Consider the following 23,973-nt stretch of genomic DNA (forward strand, 5'->3'; position numbering starts at 1 on the left):
GGAAGTTGATTCTCCTTCCTTGCCTTCAAGCAAGACTTGAGGTGGGGGGGCATTGTTTGTTTTTCTTCAGATTTCAGATTACTGCTTAATGCTAATAATGTTGCTGGTTTAATGTGGTAAAGGATTGGAAGTGGCTTGAGGTGAAGAGGCGTAGCTATGGAGCCTCCAGCAAGGAACTAGTTCTGTAGGTGGGGTCATCATAATGTGACAAAACATAGTGGAAAAGCTACAAAACCAACAGAGAGTTCTCTGGTCAGAGAATTCTAACTGATTACTATGAACAGTTCCTCATGTGGTTTGAGCCAGATTGATGAAAGAATTTGAAATTTTATTAAGTACAGACATACTAGAATGAGATTGGCTGTGTTTCTAAAAGGCATGTGATAACACAGGCAGAAGTTACAGGTTCACTACAGAGATTACTGGGTATTTTGGTTTATGTTATTGCTGGAGGTGATTGGTGATTGTGCCTTGTATTTTTGGAGTCCACCCATTTAATCACTACAAATAGTGACAAGATAAGTATCTAAAACATAAGAGTTTTCCAGTTTGAATTTCCTAAACTTGCTCTTGTTTTGTGTATGCTGTTTCTTCCAGGACAACAGGGTACATATTGGACCAAAAATGGAAATTCGGGTTGTCACTCTAGGATTAGATGGAGCTGGCAAAACAACTATTTTGTTTAAGTTAAAGCAAGATGAATTCATGCAGCCAATTCCAACGATAGGTTAGTAGCAGCAATTTAAATGTAATGATTTTTCTGAATGTTTGACTTACATGTATAATTTGATTATTTTATATTCATACAGAACAAGACTATAAAACTTCAATATTTTTATTCTAGGTTTTAATGTTGAAACAGTAGAATACAAGAATTTGAAGTTTACAATTTGGGATGTGGGAGGGAAGCACAAATTGAGGCCCTTGTGGAAACATTATTATCTCAATACACAAGGTGAGATTAATACAACTTTTAAACTGTATTTTGTCTTCTAGCTTGTATTTCAGAGCCAAAAAGTTTATTAATAGAAATAATTTATAACAGTAGAAAATTGTTCATCTAATGCAAAGTACAGCTGCTGGATTCATGAGCTAAGAAATTTTAATCCAGTTGGTCATAGTGTCTGCTGCATGATAAAAGCACGTTCTCCATAAATCCATCAGACAGTTTGTGAAGCCAAACAAAACTAGAACCTCTGTTGAACTGGTTATAGCTGACAACAGACAAGGTGCAGCATTCCAAAGTTTGCATAGTGGGAAGTAGTACTTGCCAGGTATGAAATTTAAATAGCACTTGAAAGGAAAACACTCAGCCTTTAGGAGCCTTTAGTTAGCAACTTAAAAAATTCTGCAAAGTTCTGTAACACCTGACTTGGTATTGCAGTGTAATATCTGGTCATAGACTAGATTACTGATTCTGAAAACTTTGATCTAAATGGTGCCAACTTAGAAATTCATGCTGTCCTTCTGTAAATCCTGCACAGTTGTTTTCCAAATTAGAAAGGGGTTCCTCTTCATTAATTCATTCAGAATTATCTGAAATACTTAGGAATGACAAACATCAGTTATGTGCTCAACTTCGTGCATTATTTCAGCCTTCATTGCAAACTTAAATATTTTAAATTCTTCATCTTTTCAAACTTAAAAATTGTATTTTGGGATTTCTGTTGTTCTCTTAAAACTTACTGTGTAAACGCCAGTAGCATGGAATCATGAGTCCCTTGAAGAATTGTATGTTGGAGAGAAAGTCTAAGCAGTTAACCTGGTGCATAACTGCAGTTAAGTTTTGTTTAGTTTTGTTGGGATTTTTTCATTGCAAAAACCATGAGTTTAAATTTTGTCCTCTAGCTCTGCCTCCCTGACTCTCTAGTCTTTCTGGCATCTTGGTTACTCTCTGTAGTGTATAGTAAAATCTACTGCTGCTGTGCCAGGTCCATGGCAATCTTCTCTGGACTGTTTAGTCTGTAGCTGAGGGAAGCTGTGCCGATTTGGCTGAACCTGTAGATTTTACAGCCAGTTAAGGGAAACTGGAACAGTTGATTGTGTATAAATGGAGTTGATTGAGTATAAATGGATCAAGAAGTGGTTTAAACTGAGATACTCAATCCACACATAGTAAATCTGGGTTTAGACCTAAGTAGTTAAAATATCACAACCTTTATGTTAGACTAGGCAAAAAGCAGACTTTTTTTCCCCTGTTTTAGGATGAATTCTACATTTTTGTCAAAAGTATAGAGGTATGTAAGGCATTTCTCAGTCCTCCTGGATTTGAAATTGAAGTTGTGCACTGCTGAGAAACTTCACATAGAATACTGCTAGAAAAAAAAGACTTGTGTAAGTTAAAAGCTAATTTTACAAAGTTTATATTTAAATGTGTGTAAAACATTTCTCTCTTTCATAGCGGTGGTGTTCGTTGTTGATAGCAGTCACAGAGACAGGGTCAGTGAAGCACACAGTGAACTTGCAAAGTTATTAACAGAGAAGGAACTGCGGGATGCCTTGCTCTTGATCTTTGCTAATAAACAGGTACTGGTCGTTTTTTTCACTCTGTTACTTTTCCTTAGTTTGTGTACCAAATTCCAGCTTTCTGAACCCTCTGCTATGGGTAGGAATGGTAATGCGGAAAGCATAAAATGTAGATGTTTTCCTTATGTTTAATGCTGGCAGAATAAGTGATGGTAGAGTGCTTAGTAAACTCAACAACTAGTTTTATGGTAACGAGTAGTAAATGTGTAACTGGTTTATTTGGCTTTTGTGTTTGGAAAGCTTTCATGTGATCTGGAGCTTCCGTCTAAGCCATTGGTTGAAAATAAAATGCTTCAAACATAATACAGAAGAATAATTGAGTCTTTGTATCTCATTCTGTTGCAGGATGTAGCAGGTGCACTTTCAGTGGAAGAAATCACAGAACTGCTGAGTGTCCACAAACTCTGCTGTGGCCGTAGCTGGTATATTCAGGGTTGTGATGCCCGAAGTGGTACAGGACTTTATGAAGGATTGGACTGGCTTTCAAGGCAGTTAGTGGCTGCTGGTGTCCTAGATGTGGCTTAATTTTACAGCAGCTGCAATTTAATGTTGTAGTTTACTCTCTTGTTTTGTTTGCACGATTTAGGATGTTGTAGCCTGGTCTGCTGTCTGAAGAGGGGACTTTATTTAACCTGGTGGTTACAGAAAAAAATATAAGCCTTTATCCTAGATCAGATAACTGGTTCAGTAAACTTGTGCTGTTACAGTGTTTTTGAAATTTGATACAAGTAATGGAATGGGCTCATTACAAGGGTGCCTTTAAATTCTTTTTGGTGAAATTGGGGTGTTACAATTTAAAATTCTTCCCTGATAAAATATGTATTGGAGTTCATCTAATAATTATAACAAGGTTAAAGTAGTTAATTGGTGTCAGAAAATTTTTGAATGGTTTAGAAATACTTTCCCAGGAAACTATTCCAGAATCCATCTCAAGTTATTAGAGTAGCCAGCTGTATTAGTCAGAAATAAATGGTGCTACTCTTTAATATCTAAAGAATGCATTTATCTAAAGGTGGCATTGAAAATTACATGCAAGTACACCACAAAAAGAAAATGTTTCCCCCATTATTTATTCCCTGTTTGTTACCGGAAGGCAGCATAACTGGGCAAAGATATCTGAGAATGGGGAACAGTGTTGCAGGGCTAGGGGGCTGTGGCATTGTTTAGCTACTCCTTTTCTGGTTGAGGGGGAGGAGTTGGGTTTTTTTGTTAACTGTACACATGCTAAAATATTTATGGAAAGACTGTAGTGATATTGGGGTGAAAGTGTTTTTTGTGTACTTGAGGACATAATCTGCTGTTAGAGGTTAAGGTTACTCCTCAAGAAGTCAAATGAAGTTTAAAAAAAATCAAACAACTTCTTTAAGAAGTAGTGTGGTGTAACATCAATCCAGCTATATACTGTTAGGTAGAAGTCATGCTTCCAGATTAAGGTGGTGGCCTTAAAATATTAAATAACACAATGTAAAAGCAGTGTATACTAATTATAACTCTTACTTAGAAGAGCAGATGGTAAAATGTGATATAAACCTTCCATAAGTAGATTTTCAGTTCTTACTGTTTCTTCTACATGGAACTATCACCAATGCCTCTATTTTCGGAGATTGCTCATTCACAAACCTGTGAAATATGGGTATAGTGCTGTTTAAATTCAGAGAAGGTTGCAACGACTTAGTGATGTCTCTTTTTCCGCTGCACATGCAACTCTGCTATCAATTTTATGTCTGGTATGCACAGCAGAATCTTCTGCCCTCCTCTTAAAGTACACAGCCATTGCCAGTTGAAGAAGCCATGCCATGGACCTCTTCGTGTCAGGAGAGGACCTATGAAGAGCATGGCCAATAGATCAAAACTGCATATCATCACTTTTTCTTAGTGGAGTAGAGGTGAATCAGGAGAACCAGGCAGTGGAAGTGAGCAGGGTTGTTTCACAGATGGGTAGATCTTTTTACCACACTGAAAAGCGTGTTTACCTGTGAGAGCTCTGAACTTCACCTGGCAAAGAAAATGTACCCCATTATCTGTGGCTTTGGCTTTTATTGTAATGTTACCAATTTTATGATGTTTTCTCACTACATACCTTTGGTAAAGCCAAGAATGTATAAACAAATAATTTAGTACATTTGCACTTTTCTTCAAGAGGAAGCAGTTAAGGTAACTACTTCCTCATGATGACACTTATTTGTAGTTTTATCTTATTACTTAAATTTCCTGTAAATGGTGTTAAATGCAGCTTCAGATTCAGCGGGTCTAATGACTTGGAATAGTAGCTGAAAGAACGCTAAGCTTTAAAGTAAAATGTTTGTGAAAAGGGTTTCAGTGCCTATGTAGGTGCTGAGAAGGAGTATTTACTCTTTCTTCAGACAACCTGATAAATTTGGAAATAGTTTACAATGGAGTGAAAGGTGTTTTCTTGCACCTACTGAACTAAAAATTGTTCATCCTTCCCAGCCTGTAACTTCTTGCACAGTAGACAGTTGGCTGCTCTGACTTGAGCATCTGCTTAGCCTGTACTGCAGAGCAGTCCCAGACCTACTTAGGGCTGACTGTCCCTTCATAGCTTTTTTTTAAAATATGAACAAGTTCTGCTAAGCATGGTAGATACCTTTTCCTGGAATATTTTTAACAGAGAAGACATGCATTCTTTAGAAAAATCCTGATTCTGTAATTTTATTTTAGCTGGCTTATACTTCAGTTATACATGCCTCTCGGTGTAGTTCTACTACTTTAAAATGTTCAGGGTGACCAGTTTGGATTTTTTCTAACATTACATTTGAGGGCAGAGGAAAAATTCTCACTCATGCATATTTTTGAGTACAGAAGATTGCTTGTGACACATGGAATGCTACCATAAAAATGTTTTTAAATGGAATTTACTTAAGATGACTTGAAGTAACTGTGAAAGTGTTGCATTCATCTGTGAACTCTTCAGTGTAAACCAGTACACTAAGAGGTTTATTTGTATTATAAATTAATACCACATATAAATTGCTTCTGTCATAAATTTAAGCTTGTTTCACCAGTTTCACTGAACTTTAGTTTTTAGTGTACTGACTTATGCAGTGTGTAATTGGAATATTTCCTCAACTAGAACTCACTCAAGCATTACTAACTGTGAGGATTATTTGAAAAGACTGAATACCTTTTCATAGGATTTTGACTTAATTGTGAAAGTGAGTAAATATAACATCCAGTGACTGTGTTGTGGCTTTCTTTAAAGAATCTCAGCTCAAAAATAGTATGTCTAGGCTAACTGAAAAATGTTTTATCACTTGATATGGTCTTACTGTATGCTACCTTCAAATTTATTGTGGACTATGTGATACATGACGGTTTTATTGTGAGATAGTTCTTATTCTGAACTGTTGGAGTAGGTGTGGATGTTATGTAAAGATTTCTTGAAAGAAGGGGTTCTTTTAGTGGAAACAATTCATGAGCTGCTGCAATTTGAGTTGCCCAGAAAATGAATTATTTTCAATAAAAGTATCTAAAACTTTGAGAATGAGGTTTTATAAACATGTTGGTTTTTTTTTAAGGTCATCTCAGAATAGAGGTGTGCTGTAGAATTTTTCTTATTGATCCTGAAGATATCCCTTTATCTCACTGAAGATAAGCTTCCTAGTGGTAGCAGCTTTTGAGGGACTGAATTTGATTAGCATGCATCATGTCTCATTTCATGAATGAAGTTACCAGAACTGTAAACTTCTGCATTTTGTATGAGTGTCCTGGTGTTACGTGAACATAAACAGTTGAACTTACTGTATTTGGAGTAGACTTAACTATCCAACATAACAACAGGACCATTACCTAGCCACATGTTTTGGGTTTGTGTGGTGGGGTTTTGGTAGCGGGGGAGGGGCTGCAGGGTTGGCTCCTGTGAGAAGCTGCTAGAAGCTTCCCTGGCTCCAAGTCAGACCCGACTCTGGCCAAGGCTGAGCCCATCAGTGATGGTGGTAGCGCCTCTGGGAGAACAGATTTAAGAAGAACAACCTGGAGCGGAGAGGGGAGTGGGATGTGAGAGGAACCCCTCTGCAGACAGCGAGGTCAGTGAAGAGGAGGAGCCGGGGAGGAGGAGGGGATGCCCCTGCAGCCCGTGGTGAGGCGGCAGGCTGTCCCCCCCCCAGCCCATGGAGGGGAGCAGGGGAAGAGATGCCCACCTGCAGCCCAGGGAGAACCCCACGCTGGAGCAGCATCTTCAGATGTCCCCAAAGATGGCCATGACTCCATGGGAAAACCTGTGCTGGAGCAGTCTGTGACTGAAGGACTGCAGCCTGTGGGAAGGACCCACGCTAGAGCAGTTTGTGAAGAACTGCAGCCTGTGGGAAGGACCCACGCTGGAGAAATACATGGAGAACTGTCTCCTGTGGGAGGGACCCCACGCTGGAGCAGGGGAAGAGTGTGAGGAGTCCTCCCCCTGAGGAGGAAGGAGCGGCAGAGACAAGGTGTGATGATCTGACTCTAATCCCCATTCCCCGTCCCCCTGTGCTGCTGGGAGGGAGGAGGTAGAGAAATCTGGAGTGGAGTTGAGCCCAGGAAGGAGGGAGGGGCTGGGGGGAAGGTGGTTTAAGATTTGGTTTTACTTCTCATTATCCTTGTTTTGATTTGATTGGTAGTAAATTATATTGGTTTTGGGTTTTCCCCAAGTTGAGCCTGTCTTTTGCCTGTGACCATAAGTGGTGAGTGATCCCTCCCTATCCTTGACCTCAACCCACAAGCTTTTCTATATATTTTCTCCTCCTCAGCCCACTGGGATAGAGCAAGTGGCTGTGTGGTGGTTTGTTACTAGCTGGGTTCAAACCACGACACCCCAGATTCACAATAGCTTGAGAAGTTGTCTGAGCTTTCATCGAGGACCGCATCAGAAACACCTGACACAGGCTCAGTTAAGATGATGCCGTCATTAATTTAAACTAAGTATTTCAGTAGACACAGTACTGGTTGTAGGACTTGAGGTACAAACGAAGCCAGAAACAGACTCCCTAGGCTAAAATAATGGGAAAGCAAACATTGAAAGAAAAAAATCCCATTATTGGCAATGCCAAACAAGCTGCAGAGGACTTTACACGCTGACATTCCAAGAGTTGATCATTGCTCTTGGACACAGAAGACACATACAGAACCATTTTTCAAAGGACAGAGGTAGATTAACATACGTTGTCATAGCAAACAGTATCATAACTTAATCTAACTTTTGATGAACATATTTATGATTGAAGAGCTTACTCAGAGGAGCTTTTCCTCTGCCAAACATTTCAGTACTGTGAAAAGAATTACATGTGAAAGGTGAAAATAAACACGGCAAAGTTAGAAAGTATACCCTGATCCTATTTTATAAACATTATCATGTGGGTTTTCGTCTTCAGTTTTGCATAGAGGAGAAACAAGAAAAACAATAGACTTTGTAAGAAACATACAGATGGTTTTACTTTGAAATACAAAGTTACCAGAAATACAGATTTAGGGCACTTTAGGTACATTAAAAATAGTAAAACTGGTGATGGCTCTGTCCTGGCACTCCTTAACATCTAGGAATCACCAAAAATGTTTCTGTTCTTTCTAGGTCCCTTTTTGGGTCCCACCATGCCAAGTTTTTTCTGCTTAAGCTGGAATCTTCAACTCCTAGCTTACTTCACAGTGATATTGATGATGCTGATATCCTCATAGGGTTTGTCAGTTTTGGGATTGACTTTTACATTTGAGATTCTCTGAACAACCTCCATTCCTTTAGTCACCCGTCCAAACACGCTGTGCTTGTTGTCTAGCCACGGCTGTTTAAAGGCACAGGAGGAGAAAGAAAAACGATATTAAAATAGAAAGCAGCATGTAGGTTAGGTACCAAACCAGAAAGACACTGACCTAGAATAAGTGAACATGGATACATTTTTTGTGTTCAGACTATGAAACTTAACATCATGTAAATATTAGCATGTAAGTAAATATTAGAGTGCAGCTAATACATACGCATTTAAAGTCACCTTTTCAATTGTTTTCTTAAAGTACTAGAGGTCAAGTTCTAGCAATGCAGTAGCATTTCATAGTTAATTTTGACATGTATTCTCAGTTCATAGAAATGCTGTTTCAGTCTCTCTTTCATGGTATTTTCACAGCTGAATTCTAAGTGCCAGTCCAGAATACTACTGAATTCAAACATACAGTATGCCCAATTAGCAATCTGAATATAGGCCCTGATATAACTTAATAAGCTTCAAAATTGTGGTAGATGGGTGCTTTTTAAAAAGACACATGATTTTGAAATAAGTGCTATAAGAATGCAGTTTTTATAAGTGTTACGTATAAGGATTTGTTTTGTATCTGTTAGATTCGCATACCAAAATTTCTTTGTTGGCTCCAAAATTGTACACAGATCAAAGGAAATCTTCAAACCTGAATAATGGCTTCTTTGTATAGCTGTAATTAGGCAATATTAAGGAGTCATCCTAGCACCATATCAAAAAACTTCAAATAATCTAAGCAATAGCTAGATTTCCATCAAGTTTAAACCAGTATATTAATATAAAATACTCTAGTAATACACAATTGCAAACATGTCTGATTTACTAAGAATTTGACATTGCTCTTACTCCAGTTAAAGGCAAAAGGCCTCTTGATCACAACTGACAAAAATACTTTTCTGCTTCTTAAAGGATGGCTTCTGTGAAGCCTACACAGTATATGTTGTTGCGTGCAACATTTATTTGCAAAATAACAGGAAAATATAATTTAGATAGTACTAGTGTGTTCCTTTTTCCATCAGAAAAAATACATTTTTACTATCTAGTTAGCATCCCAGCCCTTAAACTGAGCTTTTATTATTACTTACAGTTGGCACTACTGTTATAAAAAACTGGGATCCGTTGGTATTTGGTCCTGCATTCGCCATACTGAGTGTGTATGGTCTGTCATGTCGTAAAGTTGAATGAAACTCATCTTCAAATTCTCCTCCCCAAATACTTTCACCTCCCATTCCTGTACCAGTTGGGTCACCAGTTTGAATCATGAAACCCTGCATAGAAATTATATGTTATTACATCATTGCATAGAATGTGTTTTATGCTAGGTGACTTTTTTTTTTTCCAACTTCAAACCTTTCAACAAAAAGTGTTAAGATGCTTTGGATAAGGGACAAAGCATTCAGGGCTTCTTTAAGTCATAACTGAGTACTTGTGAAATAAAACAAGTTTACTCACTGTTCCTGCTAGTGAAGGACAGAAACCTGACTCTCTGTACCTTTTGCAAACACTTAGGCTGTATCAGCTTGATTCTGGTGCAACAGAAATAAGAAGCCTTACAAGAAAAGCCTTTTGACATTAAACAAAATCTTAATTCAATCAGGATTCCAGAATTGATCTTTCTCTCAATTTTCAGATTTCTTCCACCTTGTCAGTTGCAGTCACTCCAGTAAGTGATAAAGCTGTTTAGAACCTTAGAGTTTTTCAGACTTTACAGGGAAGTCTGAAGCGATTCCAGAAATCATTTGTGCAAAAGGGAAATAAAAGGCTTAACAGAGAGGACTGACCACAAAGGTACATTATCTAAACCAACAACAACAAAAAAATTTTACAAGTTACCTTGATGATACGGTGAAATATGTGTCCATTGTAATAACCATTTCTACTGTGCACACAGAAGTTTTCCACTGTTTTGGGGCACCTGAAATCACGTAACAGAAAATACAGGCTACAATAAATATTTAATTATATGCGGGCAAAGCCATACAGATTTCCACTGAGACTAAGATCCTGTTGTATTGAACAGTGTTTCAGCACATTGTAGAAAGGACTTTCATCAACTAAGGAAAAAAACAAATCCCCACCTCTCAAACCCTGTGCTTGGAGCAAAAAAAAACCCAAACAAACATGAGAGGAGTACAAAGTTGCACAATTACACTGGAAGGCAGCAGCAGCGTTGATAACACAGGGATGTTTGTTTTAGTTACCACTGAGCAGTGCTTACACAGAGCCGAGGCCTTTTCTGCTTCTCACCCCACCCCACCAGCGGGGAGGCTGGGGGGGCACAAGAAGTTGGGAGGAGACACAGCTGGGACAGCTGACCCCAACTGACCAAAGGGATATTCCAGACCATATGACATCATGCTCAGCATATAAAGCTGGGGGAAGAAGAAGGAAGGGGGAGGATGTTTGGATTGATGGTGTTTGTCTTCCCAAGTTAGCATGTGTGATGGAGCCCTGCTTTCCTGGAGATGGCTGAACACCTGCCTGCCCATGGGAAGCAGTAAGTGAATTCCTTATTTTGCTTTGCCTGTGTGCGTGGATTTTGCTTTACCTATTAAACAGTCTTTACACAGCCCATGAATCTTCTCACTTTTATTTTTCTGATTGTCTCCCCCATCCCTCTACAAAGGGAGAGAGCAAGCGGCTGTGGGGTGCTTAGTTGCTGGCTGGGCTTACACCATGACAGTCAGGAACCAAATCTATTTCCTCAAAGCCTAGTTCAAGGCACCACTGATTAGATGTTCCTTCCCCAGCTCTCTATTTACACAGTTTATATACAAAATCAATTAAGGAGTGTATGCTCCATAAGCAGAAAGTTGTTCACTCTTTTATCTCTATAATTCTATTAAGCTATACATGTAAGATGTCCAATGTTGCATGCAGGAAGTGCAATCTGAAAACATGATGTTTTAATATTATAGAACTTGCAGTCAGCAAAGTCAGTTATCCTTCTCTGAAACTACTCACAAACCTTGCTTGGAAGCAGGGTAAAGAGGTGGAATATTCCTGTTGATGGAATAAAAAGGCAGAAAAAAACCAAACAAACAACCCCTTCACCTTTGTGACTTGATTTTTTTTATTTCTTAGTGATTTGCTACCAGAGTGAAAATTCTTTGCAATAGCTCTTCCACTACTTTTATAAAATGGGTTAGTAACCAGGTGTGAGAGACTGAAAGAGTTAATGTCTCAAACATTGTGGTGGTGCAAGTTCTGCTTAGGGATTAACTCTGCATAGTGGCAAACTGCACAGCAAGGAGCCACAGGTGAAAAGAAGTGGATCAGCGCCAGACAGCGGCAACAGGAGGGGGAGGGTGTGCCAGAGGGTGCACAGCTCCCTGTTCTGATAATGCTGTTTTGGGTATGCTGAGCAGAACATCTCACCATGCATGGCAAAAGATCATATCTGCAGGGAGGGGGAGGTTGCTCCCCAGGCGACCCCCAAGCCAAAGGCTCACAAACTGATCATGACACCCACCTAATTGGCCTGATGAGTTCAGGTGCCCACCCAAAGTAGGGGAAAAGATGATGAAAGGACACAAACTGAAGCCCATGTGTGCAAGCCCACTGGAACTGGATCCCTTGGCTCACTAGACCAACACTGGATCCAGGGCCAGTGAAATCTTTCTCTCTTCCTTTTTCTCCTCCTGTCTTGTTCTTCCTTTCTCTTTCCTTTTCCACAATCCCTACACCTCATCCCTTCAGACATAAACCATTGACCAAGTCTGGGACTAGGAATGGATCCAGACACCCCTGGGCTTTTCTCTGAGGAGGCGTCTAGAAAGCAAGGGGGTCTGCTCTGAACCTCCTGACCCAAGGGGAGGGATCTCCTTATTCCCTGAACTGATGTATATGGTCACCACGGGTTACACAGGTTACTGAGATAGTTCCCTGCCAATTCCTGTTGTGAAAAACCACACCACCTGCTGTTATGCCTCCCAAATTCAGTTTCCTTCCATCATAAATAAAATGTTCAACTGATCATTTGGTGTCATTTCACCTTAATTTAGCCCAAGTGAATTCCGAATTCAACACGACTCCCTGGTCTGTCCAGCCCGGGTCATGATACCAGGGCAGATCTACATTGACAGGCTTATGTAGTCACACACATTTTCCCAGCAAAGAAGAAAAGAGTGAAGTTGAATCCATAGCTGTAGAGTTACTTTAGCTGTGATAAGGAACATGAGCTTAGGCTTAGTGATACTCCAGATCATCTCGTGAAACAGAGTGCCGATGGCGTAACTAATGGAACAGACAAGATTATAGTCCCAGTTCCTGCTGAGCAGCACACAGTCATTCACAACTTTATTCCACAAGCACATGGCCAAATATTTAAAGGGCATACAAAGCTACATCCTATACACTCTTCTTTGAATTTTTAATCACGTTCATCTTAATGAGATTTTAAATTCAAATCTCAGCTGAAAGGAAATATTGGAACAAGAAAGGACAAACCTAACAATAACCAAGCCTGATAATACTGTATTTTATTTAAAATTGCATACAAAACATTGCAGTGAAGCAATACTACGCATGCAAATATAGTGACACATGGGCATGTGAATTAAAAAAAAAGTCAGAAATAATGTAGCTTGGTCTGTCAGTCACTGGCAAGGGCTGCAGCATTACTGCAACCTATATGCTAGAATTATGAGTTCCAGAAACTAGGGTGTGATGCAAGGAGACACTGGTGAAGAGAGCAGTAAAAGACTAGCAGCCCTACAGAGCAGAACTGAGGTTGTGTGGCCTTACCTGTGCTTATGAAAAAACATGCATCTGTTTTTGGAGAAGTATGGACTATGCTTAAATGATTTAAGTTTCAATGTACAGTAACATAATATATTATATAAATTTACTGTTTCATAACAAAATCTTTGCATATATTAGCATCACAAAGGAGATATGGTGACACAATAACGTCAGCAACTGTCACGCATAAAACTTTTTCAGTTATATGCCTGGTTTTGGTTATACACAGCACTAATATTATATGCTGGTATAAATTTTATGTTGCTCTTGAAGGAGCTGCAATAACATAAAATGTAGTACAATGGCCACACTGGGAAGTTGCAAACCACTATTCCTCTGGCTTATACAGACCTCCTACCAAATCTACTGCTGCTTTGTTTTTCAAGACAGAATCAAACAGCACTGCCTTAAAATAATATGTAGCTTACACAGAAGAGCATCATGACCTATCCACAGCTGTGGTTTAGAGAAAGAACAAAAGTTAAGAGAGGAATATACCCCCTGAACCAATAACTAAATAAAAGCAAAAATCAGAAAAAACCAACAGTGCCCCCAACTGTTATTTAGACCTGGTTTTACCTACTTTATTTGTGTTAGTCAAGAGTCACATTCCTAGCTTGATGTATTAAGAAACTGTCAGAAAACAAGGACAGTAGAAAAAGGGGAAGAAAAGGATTATTCCCAGCTTGAAATGTCAGTCTTTGAGACTGCCACCAAAAACCATAGAAGGAAGGAAAAACAAAGTTACAGAAAAAACTACTGAATACATACTCAACAGGAAAAAGCTTGATGTGAATATCTCCCATGCTTGTGTGGATGATGGCACTGTCTGAAACTCTTTTGGGACCTTCTGCCTGAGTGGCTGCCATGACCTCTTCTTTAGAAGGTTTCTCATTAAATACATCTCTGTCAGAATCCGCACTTTTGGTATCTTCTGGTTCACGTTTAGTAAACTGAAGAATGAAAGAACAGAAGGTTAACTATTTGGTTTTCTTTTTCTCCCTTATCTTACACACTGCTCTGCACCCAAGATATCAATGCGATTATTCAACCTGCTAAACAACCACATAGATTTGAAACGTAGGGAGAGGATTCATAGACAGTCTATCCTTGCATTTCAGTGTTGTGCATTACCAGCATTTCAACAGTCACAAATGCTAGTACAACTGCATGCAAATCCAAGTAACTTTTTATAATCTCTTATCTCTAAACTTCCTCCCCTTTTCAACAGAAACCCCACAATAGTTCAGCATCTTTTCTTCAAAAGAAGAGAGGAGAATATCAATGTGTTCTGTTATATTCAGACAAAACTGGCAGGTTTCATCACAAAACTTTCCGTTTCACTACAAAGTCGAACTAAAACCTCTTATTCGAATACTTCATTAATATAAAACTATAGAAAACCAGCAAACTTACCTCAAAACAGGCAAAATCTCATAAGTCTAATTTTTATAGTACTTACAGGAAAACACAGAATAAATATACAAGTACACAAGCATCCGCTCAAGTAGTAACTTACATATCAAATGACAATCACTCATCTTTCTGCACGCATGCAGTCATGTTTTCTCTAACATTCAGTAATGTTTCCAGATTTCATCTAACTTTTCCTCCTCACTTGTCAAATTGTTCAGAGTAGTATATTCCAGTATATACTACACACTAACCACACCAAGCTTTAGAAAGTATACTATCTTGCTCCAATGGAAAACATGATCAAATTCAAGCACAAGTAAAAACAGACGGACCAATCTCTATAACCTCTGTGGTGATCACATCCCTGATCAACTACTAACTACTCCAGAACTGCTTGTCTGTTTGGCTTATTCATTGCATCTCACCTAAAATCTAAATTGTGAACAGGAAGATGACTCCTGTCTTAGTTAGTTGCCCATAACGTACTTGGTGCTACCAAGTCCTGATGCTGCTCTGAATTTAATTATGTTTTATTACATATTTTATACAGTTAATTATTGGTTCTTTATCAGTATAAGATCTGGTTAGGCTTTTTACATGTTCTTATTTAAGGGGTTTTTTTCAGCTAGAACAAAAGCATATACCATTCTTAGAGAACTATGATTTAGACAGCCAAAACTATCCAAGTTTATTTAACTGCTTGAGCAAAAATTAAAAAAATTGAAGACTACAAAGCCACTCCTAGTCAATGTATAGCTAGTTCAAGCTAAAAATTCTAGAATATACGTGCAACACAAAGGGACTCCTCTGGAAAAGTTGTGTTCGCAAATACTCAAGACAAAAAGCACTGGAAAGGTGCAAGAAGAAAAATAAAAAATAATGCAGAGAAAACATCAATACAATACTGAAGTTATTTAAGCAGAAACCACACGCACCATGTAAAACCTATTTTTTTTAAAAGCTGTGCAGATTACTGTCGGATCCGCCTGGATATTCTGGAGAACAGGATTTTCAGATGCCTTCATCTCTATAGTGATTGCAGCACGATGTTTCTTTGCTACTCCTTGGAACAAAGCTAGTTGCATCACTCTGATGTTCTCTTGTTTTCCCAAGATACGAATACACCTGAAGTACAAGATTTAAAAAGGTGTAACTACTGTTAGCTGCTCACAGTCAGAGAATGTCTCCTTTCTGACTGCAAGACTCAAACCAAAATCTCCAAACACCCGCAAAATAATTTACTAACTGTTTTTCTGATGCTTCTCTATTCAAACTTGCTACATAATTTACTAGTCAGCTTCCTTATGCAATAAAATCCCAACTGCATGATCCGCATTTACTTTGTGTTAACACATCCAGTTAGGCAGAGATGAACTGATTACAAGCTTTTAATACAAATATGCTTGTCATATTTTCTCCTCATTTTCCTAAACTTTAAACTGCAACAACTCATTACTAAGCATAGAATTATCTAATGTAAGGCTCCCAAACAACAACAACAACAACAACAACAACAAAAGGTTAGACACCCCCCCAGTCATATCAATTTTTAAATACACTGTAAATTTGACTGACTACAGATTTTGAAAAAACATGTTTATCTCAATGCGTGTTGCTGGAACCTACCTGTTAGTCTCTACATTTATGACCTTAATGCCCAACATTGTTCCATAGAGAACGAAGTGTCCAGTTTCATCAAAAATTATATTAATTAATCTTACTGCATCCACTTTCTCCAGCTCACGCTCAACTGCCATACGTCGACCAAACTCCATGTCTGGTAGCTGCTGTCTCATCTGCTGAAGTTCAGTAAACATCTACAGAAAAAGGAAAAAAAAAATCTATTATATAAAAATATTTTAAACTTTTGATCCAGCAAAACACTGATTCACATGCTTAGAAAATACAGAACTCAAGTGAGACTACTCCACTCAAACTTAGCTGAGGAATTAAAATAAATACAAGTAACACTCTCCTTATTTTAATGACCCAATAGGCATGTTGTAGTACTAGGCTTAAGCAAAGAAAGGGAAGTGTGTAGCTGTCTAACAAAGTTCTTAGAAGATGACAAATTTAATTCATTATTTTGATGTTATTTCAAATGGGCATTTTCCACAATTGCTTTCTATTAAAAAGAAATCTAGCAGTATGAAAACACAGATGAAGATCAACAACTCAGTTTCACTGCATAACTAACATGAGTCAGAATTAATTCTGGGATAAAGCATTCCAAGAGGTAAGGAAGAGAACACGGAAAACCTTTTCTGCAAGAAAAATATAGCAATGAAGCTCAGCTTTAGAAACAGATGATAACTTAAGTGCATGTGCTAGTAAATATATTCAAGTAAGTAGAGAAAAAGCCTCAAAAAAAGAGAAGCAAGACCAAACTTACACTCAGAGATTCATCAAAAACTCTCATGAGCTTCCCCGTCAGAAAACGGAAAATTCTAACTTTTCTGTCAGACCCAAGAGTGGCCATTTTCTTGCCATCAGGTGAAAAACTTATACTGGATGGGTAAGCCTTGCATTTAGCAAATTCATATAGATCAGTATCTGTTTTATACTCCCAGTTCACATTCTTGGGAAATTTATATTCATGAGGAGTGCCAGTCCAGTACTCAATCATTCCAGATTTGTCAGAAGACACTACTACTTTGTAGACAGGGTTCAACCGTATCTGAGTAAGAGAGGATGTATGGAGTTTATCAAAAACATGAAGTGGCTGGTTATTTCCTCGTCCATCATATATGAATATTTTTCCCGTGCTCTTCTCAGATGTTGCAACAGAAGATATGGCATCTCCAGGGCAATATACCCATTCACATTGGCCAGGGTAGTAGCTGCAACAAAGAATAGAAGGAGAAAATAAAAAAGGACTGGTGTTAGTTAGATAAGAATACAGTTATGCTATAAACTTGAAATCAAGTATCAGAAGCAAATTTTGAACTTTATTTACTAGTCTTGCTAATATCTGTCTTACTAAAAGTCAACAGTGTTATAACCAAGCTTTTCAAAGCAACACAATTTAGTGGATGGCTCGGCCAATTTCTATTGCTCCCATATTGTTTTATAAAGACACTGTGATAGAAAGCAAAGGTTGAAGGTGGGTATAGAAGAAGAGTAACGATGGAAATCCAGCTCAATAGCACCAGTGGCATTAATGATTACTACTCAACTTCTATGACTCAACAGCATTTCTCTTCTTTCTTTTAAGTGATTAATGCTTCAGTGGAAATGAAGACAACTGCACCTTTGTCATATGCTTACAGAAAAGTTCAACTAAGTCTTGCCAAAAAAAAGCCAAACGAACAACAACCCCCCCAAAGCGTTATAAGTAAAATTAAGACAATCACCATATATTCAATAAGTGCTCTGAATGCATTTAAGAAGGAACCCATTTGCTACTACCAAAAACATACTCTACAAATAAAACAAGCCAGAGACATGGTCAATAACATGGTCCATATTTTTTAAAAAAGCCTGTAACCAAAGACTTTAAGAACCAGAATTCAGAAACTAAATGACAAACCACAAGGAAATGATACAGTCTCCATATGAAACTCATATTTAGTAACCTTTCACAAATCAAACTGACACACACTGAAGGACTGACAAGTGACAGACACTAATAATTTGGATTTTCAATGCCTGTCTGGTAAAGATTTTCATAAAGAGAAATATAATCAGAAGTTTGTCTCAGGTTCACTAGAAAGAAAAGGATCAAAACATAAATAAGTAAGATGTCCTATTGATCTATGAAGCATTATTCAGAGTTTCTGCAGAAATAGCTGCCCTTCTCCAGATCACTGATGAAAGCATAAAGCATGGGGATTTGCAGATAGCCACACTATATAGATTAGGTAGAACTGAAAGGATCTGAAAAATTTGGGACAAAGTTAATCAACCTTGCAATACACCAGCACATACCTATCAAAGCAGGTACCACAAGATAATGTGAGCTGAAAAGACCACACAGAAATTATGATTCTACATTAACCATTGCAAGTCTGAGCAAACAGCCATGAAAAAATTCTCAGGCACATCAACAGAAACTGTCTGCTCAACAAACAGTAATGCAGAAGATAGAGCAACAAACATTAAGTTTTAAAAGGCTATTCAGGATGCTGTTTATATTACAGCTGTATACCGTTCTCTTCTTCATTAAAGAGTTCACTTCAGGTAAAACCCAATTATCACTGGAAAAAAATATATGGGGAGAGGGGGGGTCTTGATTACTGAGGTTGAAAAAAAAAAAATATCTTCTTAAAGATAAATCAGGGAACATACTATAGGAAAATGTTATAGGTAGCATTCTCAGGGTATCCCTGAAGCAAAATAGATTTAAATTCTATCTCAGTTTTCCCTGAATTCTCAAACAGAATAAAAGCACCTTCTATAGTGACATCAAATTAAGTTTTTCTTAATATTAAATTTATTTTTTTTTCATCCTATAATTTTACCAAGTTTACCAATACAGGGCTGCTAAGCAGAGAAGACCAGCAAAAACAAAAGACTAAGGCTAACTGGAATTTTTCCACAAAAGACAGCCAAGAGACAATCAATTCCTATAGGCTAAGTACATTATCTGGAGGATGATACTAAAACTACAATCAACAAAGTAGATAACATAAGCTTTTATATAGGCATTCTGAAAAGCTTTTTTTTTTTTTTTTTTTTTTTTAGTTTATAAAGGCTTATGTGGTTTATAAAAGGCTTATGGAAACATCAGTATTTCTACCATTCTTGGTACAGCATTCAATAATCTTCCAACTCTCCAAATTTACCCTTGTAACAGTGTGGGGCTTGTTTTCCTCTGGTATTGTTATAATTCCAGTAATATCCATTCCTATTTCTCCCAGATTCTTTAGCTATGTTCTGTATAACTACAGAAATCCTACAACAGCAAGACTAAGGAAAACAACAACATTCTTTCTAACAGAAGAAGGAAATTTCTATCCCTATGACAATAAGAAAGACAATATATACAGGCCAAATTCCTTCTCTACTGGAACTAATAGTTGGCTATAATTTTTAAATTCAGTGCTAAACAACAGAAAAAACTTACAGCTAACTAAGTATTCTGAGAAACATCACATCTTTGTGCGTAATATTTGACACTGAGGAAAGGCACAGACCTACTCCACTCATGTACTGTGCATACAGAGTCATAAGTTTTTCTATTCAGTCAGGCAGTCTCCAGCCACTGGATGCTTTTTGGATAATGCAACTTACTCAGCTTCATCTGATGGGGGCGAAAAAAAATCAACTCAAAACCCCCAAATTATTGACTTACCTCTTAGCAAAATAACCCCCATTTATAATCCCAAACAAACATTTTCAGGAACTAAGTCACTTACCCAAGTTTCAGCATGTTGATCATATCAAAGTTGACTACATCAAACACCTTCATTGCCTTGTCATCTCCAACTGAACAGAATAATGCTCCCTCCGAACTAACAGCAATACTCTCAATAACACCTATTTAAAAAGTTAACATGCTATCAAGACACAAGAAAGGGACATCTTTCTTTTCAATATTCCACAGGAAAAAACCTACAGAGGTTTAAACCTGTTTCCTAGCTGCTTCTCCACCTTTTTGACATAAACTACACGATTAATAAAATAAAAAAAAAACACAAACAAAAATAATCCTCACAAAACAACACTTTCTGTCTCATGAGACAAAACAGATGTTAGCATCGTGTACATGACAATGAACTCTTTACCTTATACATAAATGAAAGATTATAATTGCAAATCTTTTCATTTAAAGTTTTCATTTAAAAAAACTTGAGAACAACATTATGATATGGTAAAAAATTATGTGCTCTTCACCTTGCATCTCTCAAAACAGAAAAAGAAGTAGAACTCTATAGTCTATTACAGTCCTGCTATTAACACACATAATATTCAAAACTACTCTGCAATTGAGTCTTCCATAAGTTTTTCACAATACTTAGTTTTTTTTGGTAGGCTTTGTTCTCACATTTTGTTTCTGTATATAATGAGAAGCTAAAGAACCCACCATAACATTTTTTTCTAACTCTAAAAAGAAACAGTACTTTTACTATCTATTATTACATATTTTTCTTATTGTAACGTGTACCTGCATCTCAAACTGCTTTTTTCCCCATCAGGTATATCATCACTTCTAATAGCAATGAGAACCTCATTTTCTGAGCAGCCTATTTAAAGCTTAGCATAGTATAAAAGAGCTGTGTGTATTTATTAACTCAGAAAATTGGGTTAAAATTATTAATGCTTAATTGCAATTCAGCTGATAATCATGACAATGATGTAGAATTTACTCTACAGCCGCAATAATTCTAGATGAAAATAACAATTTTTTTTTCCATCCTGCAGGGGGAAAAAGAAAAAGTTAAGGTGGTGTGGTTTAAGCCTAGCCGGTAACTAAACACCATGCAGCCACTCACCCACTCCTCCCCACCCAGTGGGACTGGGGAAAGAATCGGGAAAAAAGTAAAACTCGTGGGTTGAGATAAGAACAGTTTAATAGAACAGAAAGGAAGAAACCAATAATGGTAATAATAAAAATAATAAAATTACAATACTAATAATAAAAAGACTAGAATATACAAAACAAGTGATGCCTAATGCAATTGCTCACCACTCGCCAACTGATGCCCAGTTAGTTCCCAAGCTATGATACTCGTCAGGCCAGCTCCCCCAGCTTATACACCGGACACGGTATCATTTGGTATGGAATACCCCTTTGGCCAGTTTGGGTCAGCTGTCCTGGCTGTGGCCCCTCCCAACTTCTCTTGCACCCCCAGCCTTCTTGCTGGCTGGGCATGAGAAGCTGAAAAATCCATGACTTAGAATAAACACTACTTGGCAACAACTGAAAACATCAGTGTGTTACCAACATTCTTCTCATACTGAACCCAAACCACACCACCACACCAGCTACTAGAAAGAAAATTAACTCTATCCCAGCTGAAACCAGGACATAAGGGATGAAGGTAACCTTACTTTAAGTAACATCTTTTTAAACTTCTGTGGATTTTATGTACCTTGTTCAGTTATTTTTAAATAGACAGTTTCTTCATGTCCTAGATGTTCTCCGCACAGGTAGGGCACAAGGCAATGCAGGGGATCTGTGCAGGAGGAGTCCTACGTTTTATTCTCACCCTATCCCTCCTGCAGTTTGGGAGCAAAACACAACAGGACAGGGGAATGAAGGAAGACAGGCAGATATCATTTAATCCCTGACTGCAGTAAATGAATCCCAGAACACCTCTCCTCTTTATTTGCACTCCCTCTTCAAACAACTACAAGCAAAGGGGAGGAAAAAGCGGCATTCTTTAGAGAAGAAAAAGCAACTTCTTACCTAGGTGACTCCGGAAGTGTTTAACAAACTCAATCCCTTCTTCTATTTTTTTCCAGAATTTTACATGTCCATCGTGACTGGCTGTTATAATAAAATCTGTCCTACAATTACAAAAAAAAAATAACAGAAAGAAAAAAAAAGATACACACATTATGCACTTTCACAGCAGGAAGTAATCTGCACTATAATTAACACTGTGTAGAGAATGAATTTTAAGCATATATTGTGGGAGCAGCTCAGAACACCTGGCATTCTTTTTCAAGAGCGAACCGTTAGAATTTGTTGTGCTGCGTGTTTGCCAAGCCTTTGAAGAACTAGTTTTACAAGGTAAGGTCGGAGGACGGCCTAGTGTACGCCTGGGAAGGTGTGGCTGAAGACAGTCATGAGTATGTGTATGGAATGTTTTTACCTTTAACTGTTCTGAGGACTGGCAAACATCCCAGCTGAGCCAGATATGCACTCCTGTGTTAGTATTGGCTGTATACCGTTAGCTCTTTCTAGATCTTTGTTGAAACATATATAAGTTCGATCCTTTGTGAAATAAACGGAATCTCGTACAGATAGCTTGAGCACTTAATTCAGTCGCCACATATATTGCACACCGTAATAAGGATTTTAGTCTATTTAAACAATTTTTATCTCACTTCTTTCCTTTGCACTTAGTTTTCTGGACACAGTAACTTGCCATTATTAAACTTTTACAGTGGAAACTTCCTAGCATATACAAAAATACATCTCTGACAATGAGATACAATAGGAAAAAAAAAAAAAGACACTTACTTAGTACATGCTACATGTGTAATGACATCTCTGTGCATGTAACTGCGTTCATACATTGAAGCACACGGTAGATTTTCAAGGTAGACGTGTTCAAATTCAAGAACTAAACAGAATGAAAAGAAAAATCAGGAATTTTTTTTTTTTTTCCCCCTCCTAAAGGTACATCTAGCTCCTGTTCTTCCTTACTTACGCTTGAATAGTTTACTCCCATTTTGGTCAAGACTACACTAGGATTTTGTGCAAAGCTAATAAAGGAGGTTTCCAGTGTGGCTTTGTACTCGGAGATTCGAGGCAGACTAAAGCCACCCAAACTCTGCCTTAACCCATAAACATGCCCCCTTTTAAAGCAACTGTTACCGTGGCTCTGACTGCATACAAAAAAATTCAACACAACGCTTTTTAAAGTTACCGCCAGAAACCACAAGATCACCCACACCTCACTTTCTTCCAAAAGCAAACGCATCCCTATTGCTGTTCAGAGATTCACGCAGGCACCGTGGCTTAAATTCTCGGTGCCAGCACCTACCTAGTTCGTTGTTCAACTGGCCCACCTAAAATAATCTGATTTTCTACTTTCGCCTCCGGCTTCTACATCCTAACCGTTATCACCCGCGCGGTGCCGTCCGTCACCGAACCGCATCTGTTGAACGCCCTCAAACTCACGTTGACCTTACGACGACACCCAGAGAGCTGCGGGGGCTGCCGGACGCGTAAAGGCCGTGTGTCAAAGCACGGCCCGCAGGCTGCTCCCGCTCCCGCGGCCCGGGGCAGCGATGCCGGCGCAGAGACCCCGCCGCCGCGGGCGGCACGGCTCCAGCCATGCGGGCGCCGCAAAGCGGGGCCTCCCGGCCAGCCGCCTCCGGGAGAAGGAGCAGAAGAAACAACACGGCGTGCCCGGCCTACCCCTCTGCACCCGGCGGGGGGGGGGGGAGCCCTCCCTCCACAGACCGGTCGGTTTACATACAAGACGCCGCTTCAGGCAACGGGATTCCGCCCGCCGGCCCCGGCCCCGGCCCCGGCCGCGGGGGAACCGAACCGCCCGAGCGCGGCCGCGCTCCCGGCGGGGCCTACGGCCCGGAGGCGATCCCACCGCTTCGGAACCGGCCCGGGGCAGCGCCACGGACGGACGGACAGACGGACGCCTCCCGCACCGCTCCCCAGAGAAGGGCCCGGCCGCTGCCCCCGTTACCTCTCCTCTTCTTCGCCTGGGCGGCCTCCCCCGGCAGCGGCCCGACCCAGCGCTCCTCCTCATCCTCCTCGTCTGCCGCCGCCGCCGCCACCACCACCGCCGCCGCCTCCTCCTCCTTCTCCTCACGGCCGCCCACCGTCTCCAGCTGCTTTCGCTTGCGCTCCGAGTCGGACGACGCCATGCTGCCGAACATCACTTCCCAACGACGCGTCCCGCCCACGCTACGTCCCGTT

The 23,973-nt window shown here is 39.2% G+C and overlaps 2 protein-coding genes across 5 annotated transcripts in view; one reads left to right on the forward strand and one right to left on the reverse strand.

Moving 5' to 3' along the window:
• TRIM23 (tripartite motif containing 23) overlaps positions 1 to 6,016 on the forward strand; it is a 29,242-nt gene extending 23,226 nt beyond the window's left edge. For both annotated transcript variants that reach the window (XM_049795370.1, XM_049795371.1), the window contains exons 8-11: positions 598 to 727; positions 845 to 955; positions 2,402 to 2,526; positions 2,872 to 6,016. In XM_049795370.1, coding sequence (XP_049651327.1) covers positions 598 to 727; positions 845 to 955; positions 2,402 to 2,526; positions 2,872 to 3,051 — 546 coding nt within the window. In that variant the 3' untranslated portion in view covers positions 3,052 to 6,016. The remainder of the gene's footprint in view (positions 1 to 597; positions 728 to 844; positions 956 to 2,401; positions 2,527 to 2,871) is intronic.
• A 1,709-nt stretch (positions 6,017 to 7,725) lies between these two features.
• Positions 7,726 to 23,965, reverse strand: PPWD1 (peptidylprolyl isomerase domain and WD repeat containing 1). Of its 3 annotated transcripts, XM_049795366.1 has the most exons (12): positions 23,741 to 23,965; positions 22,552 to 22,654; positions 21,772 to 21,872; positions 19,778 to 19,898; positions 16,813 to 17,260; positions 16,047 to 16,237; positions 15,356 to 15,545; positions 13,776 to 13,957; positions 10,095 to 10,176; positions 9,347 to 9,529; positions 8,856 to 8,934; positions 8,206 to 8,294 (listed from the first exon to the last, which is right to left on the reverse strand). In XM_049795366.1, exons 1-11 carry the CDS (start codon positions 23,931 to 23,933, stop codon positions 8,905 to 8,907), a joined length of 1,824 nt encoding a protein of 607 aa, XP_049651323.1. In that variant the 5' UTR covers positions 23,934 to 23,965; the 3' UTR covers positions 8,206 to 8,294; positions 8,856 to 8,904. The 3 variants fall into 3 exon arrangements, with proteins under 3 accessions (XP_049651324.1, XP_049651321.1, XP_049651323.1); XM_049795364.1 differs by lacking the exon at positions 8,856 to 8,934 and having other exon boundaries at positions 7,727 to 8,294; XM_049795367.1 differs by lacking the exons at positions 8,856 to 8,934; positions 21,772 to 21,872; positions 22,552 to 22,654; positions 23,741 to 23,965 and adding an exon at positions 21,455 to 21,566 and having other exon boundaries at positions 7,726 to 8,294.
• Positions 23,966 to 23,973: the final 8 nt, after the last annotated feature.

The sequence above is a fragment of the Accipiter gentilis genome, chromosome Z, assembly GCF_929443795.1.
Source record: "Accipiter gentilis chromosome Z, bAccGen1.1, whole genome shotgun sequence".
NCBI classification, from domain to species: domain Eukaryota; kingdom Metazoa; phylum Chordata; class Aves; order Accipitriformes; family Accipitridae; genus Astur; species Astur gentilis.

What these genes read in the sequence shown, in the direction of transcription:
- PPWD1 (XM_049795364.1), bottom strand. Translation starts at nt 23,933, where the DNA reads ATGTTCGGCAGCATGGCGTCGTCCGACTCGGAGCGCAAGCGAAAGCAG. An exon ending in ATAAATGTAGAGACTAACAG is followed by an intron (nt 15,546 to 16,046) that starts GTAGGTTCCAGC and finishes CTTGTACTTCAG; the next exon opens with GTGTATTCGTATCTTGGGAA. An exon ending in TATTTCACCGTATCATCAAG is followed by an intron (nt 9,530 to 10,094) that starts GTAACTTGTAAA and finishes ATTTCTATGCAG; the next exon opens with GGTTTCATGATTCAAACTGG.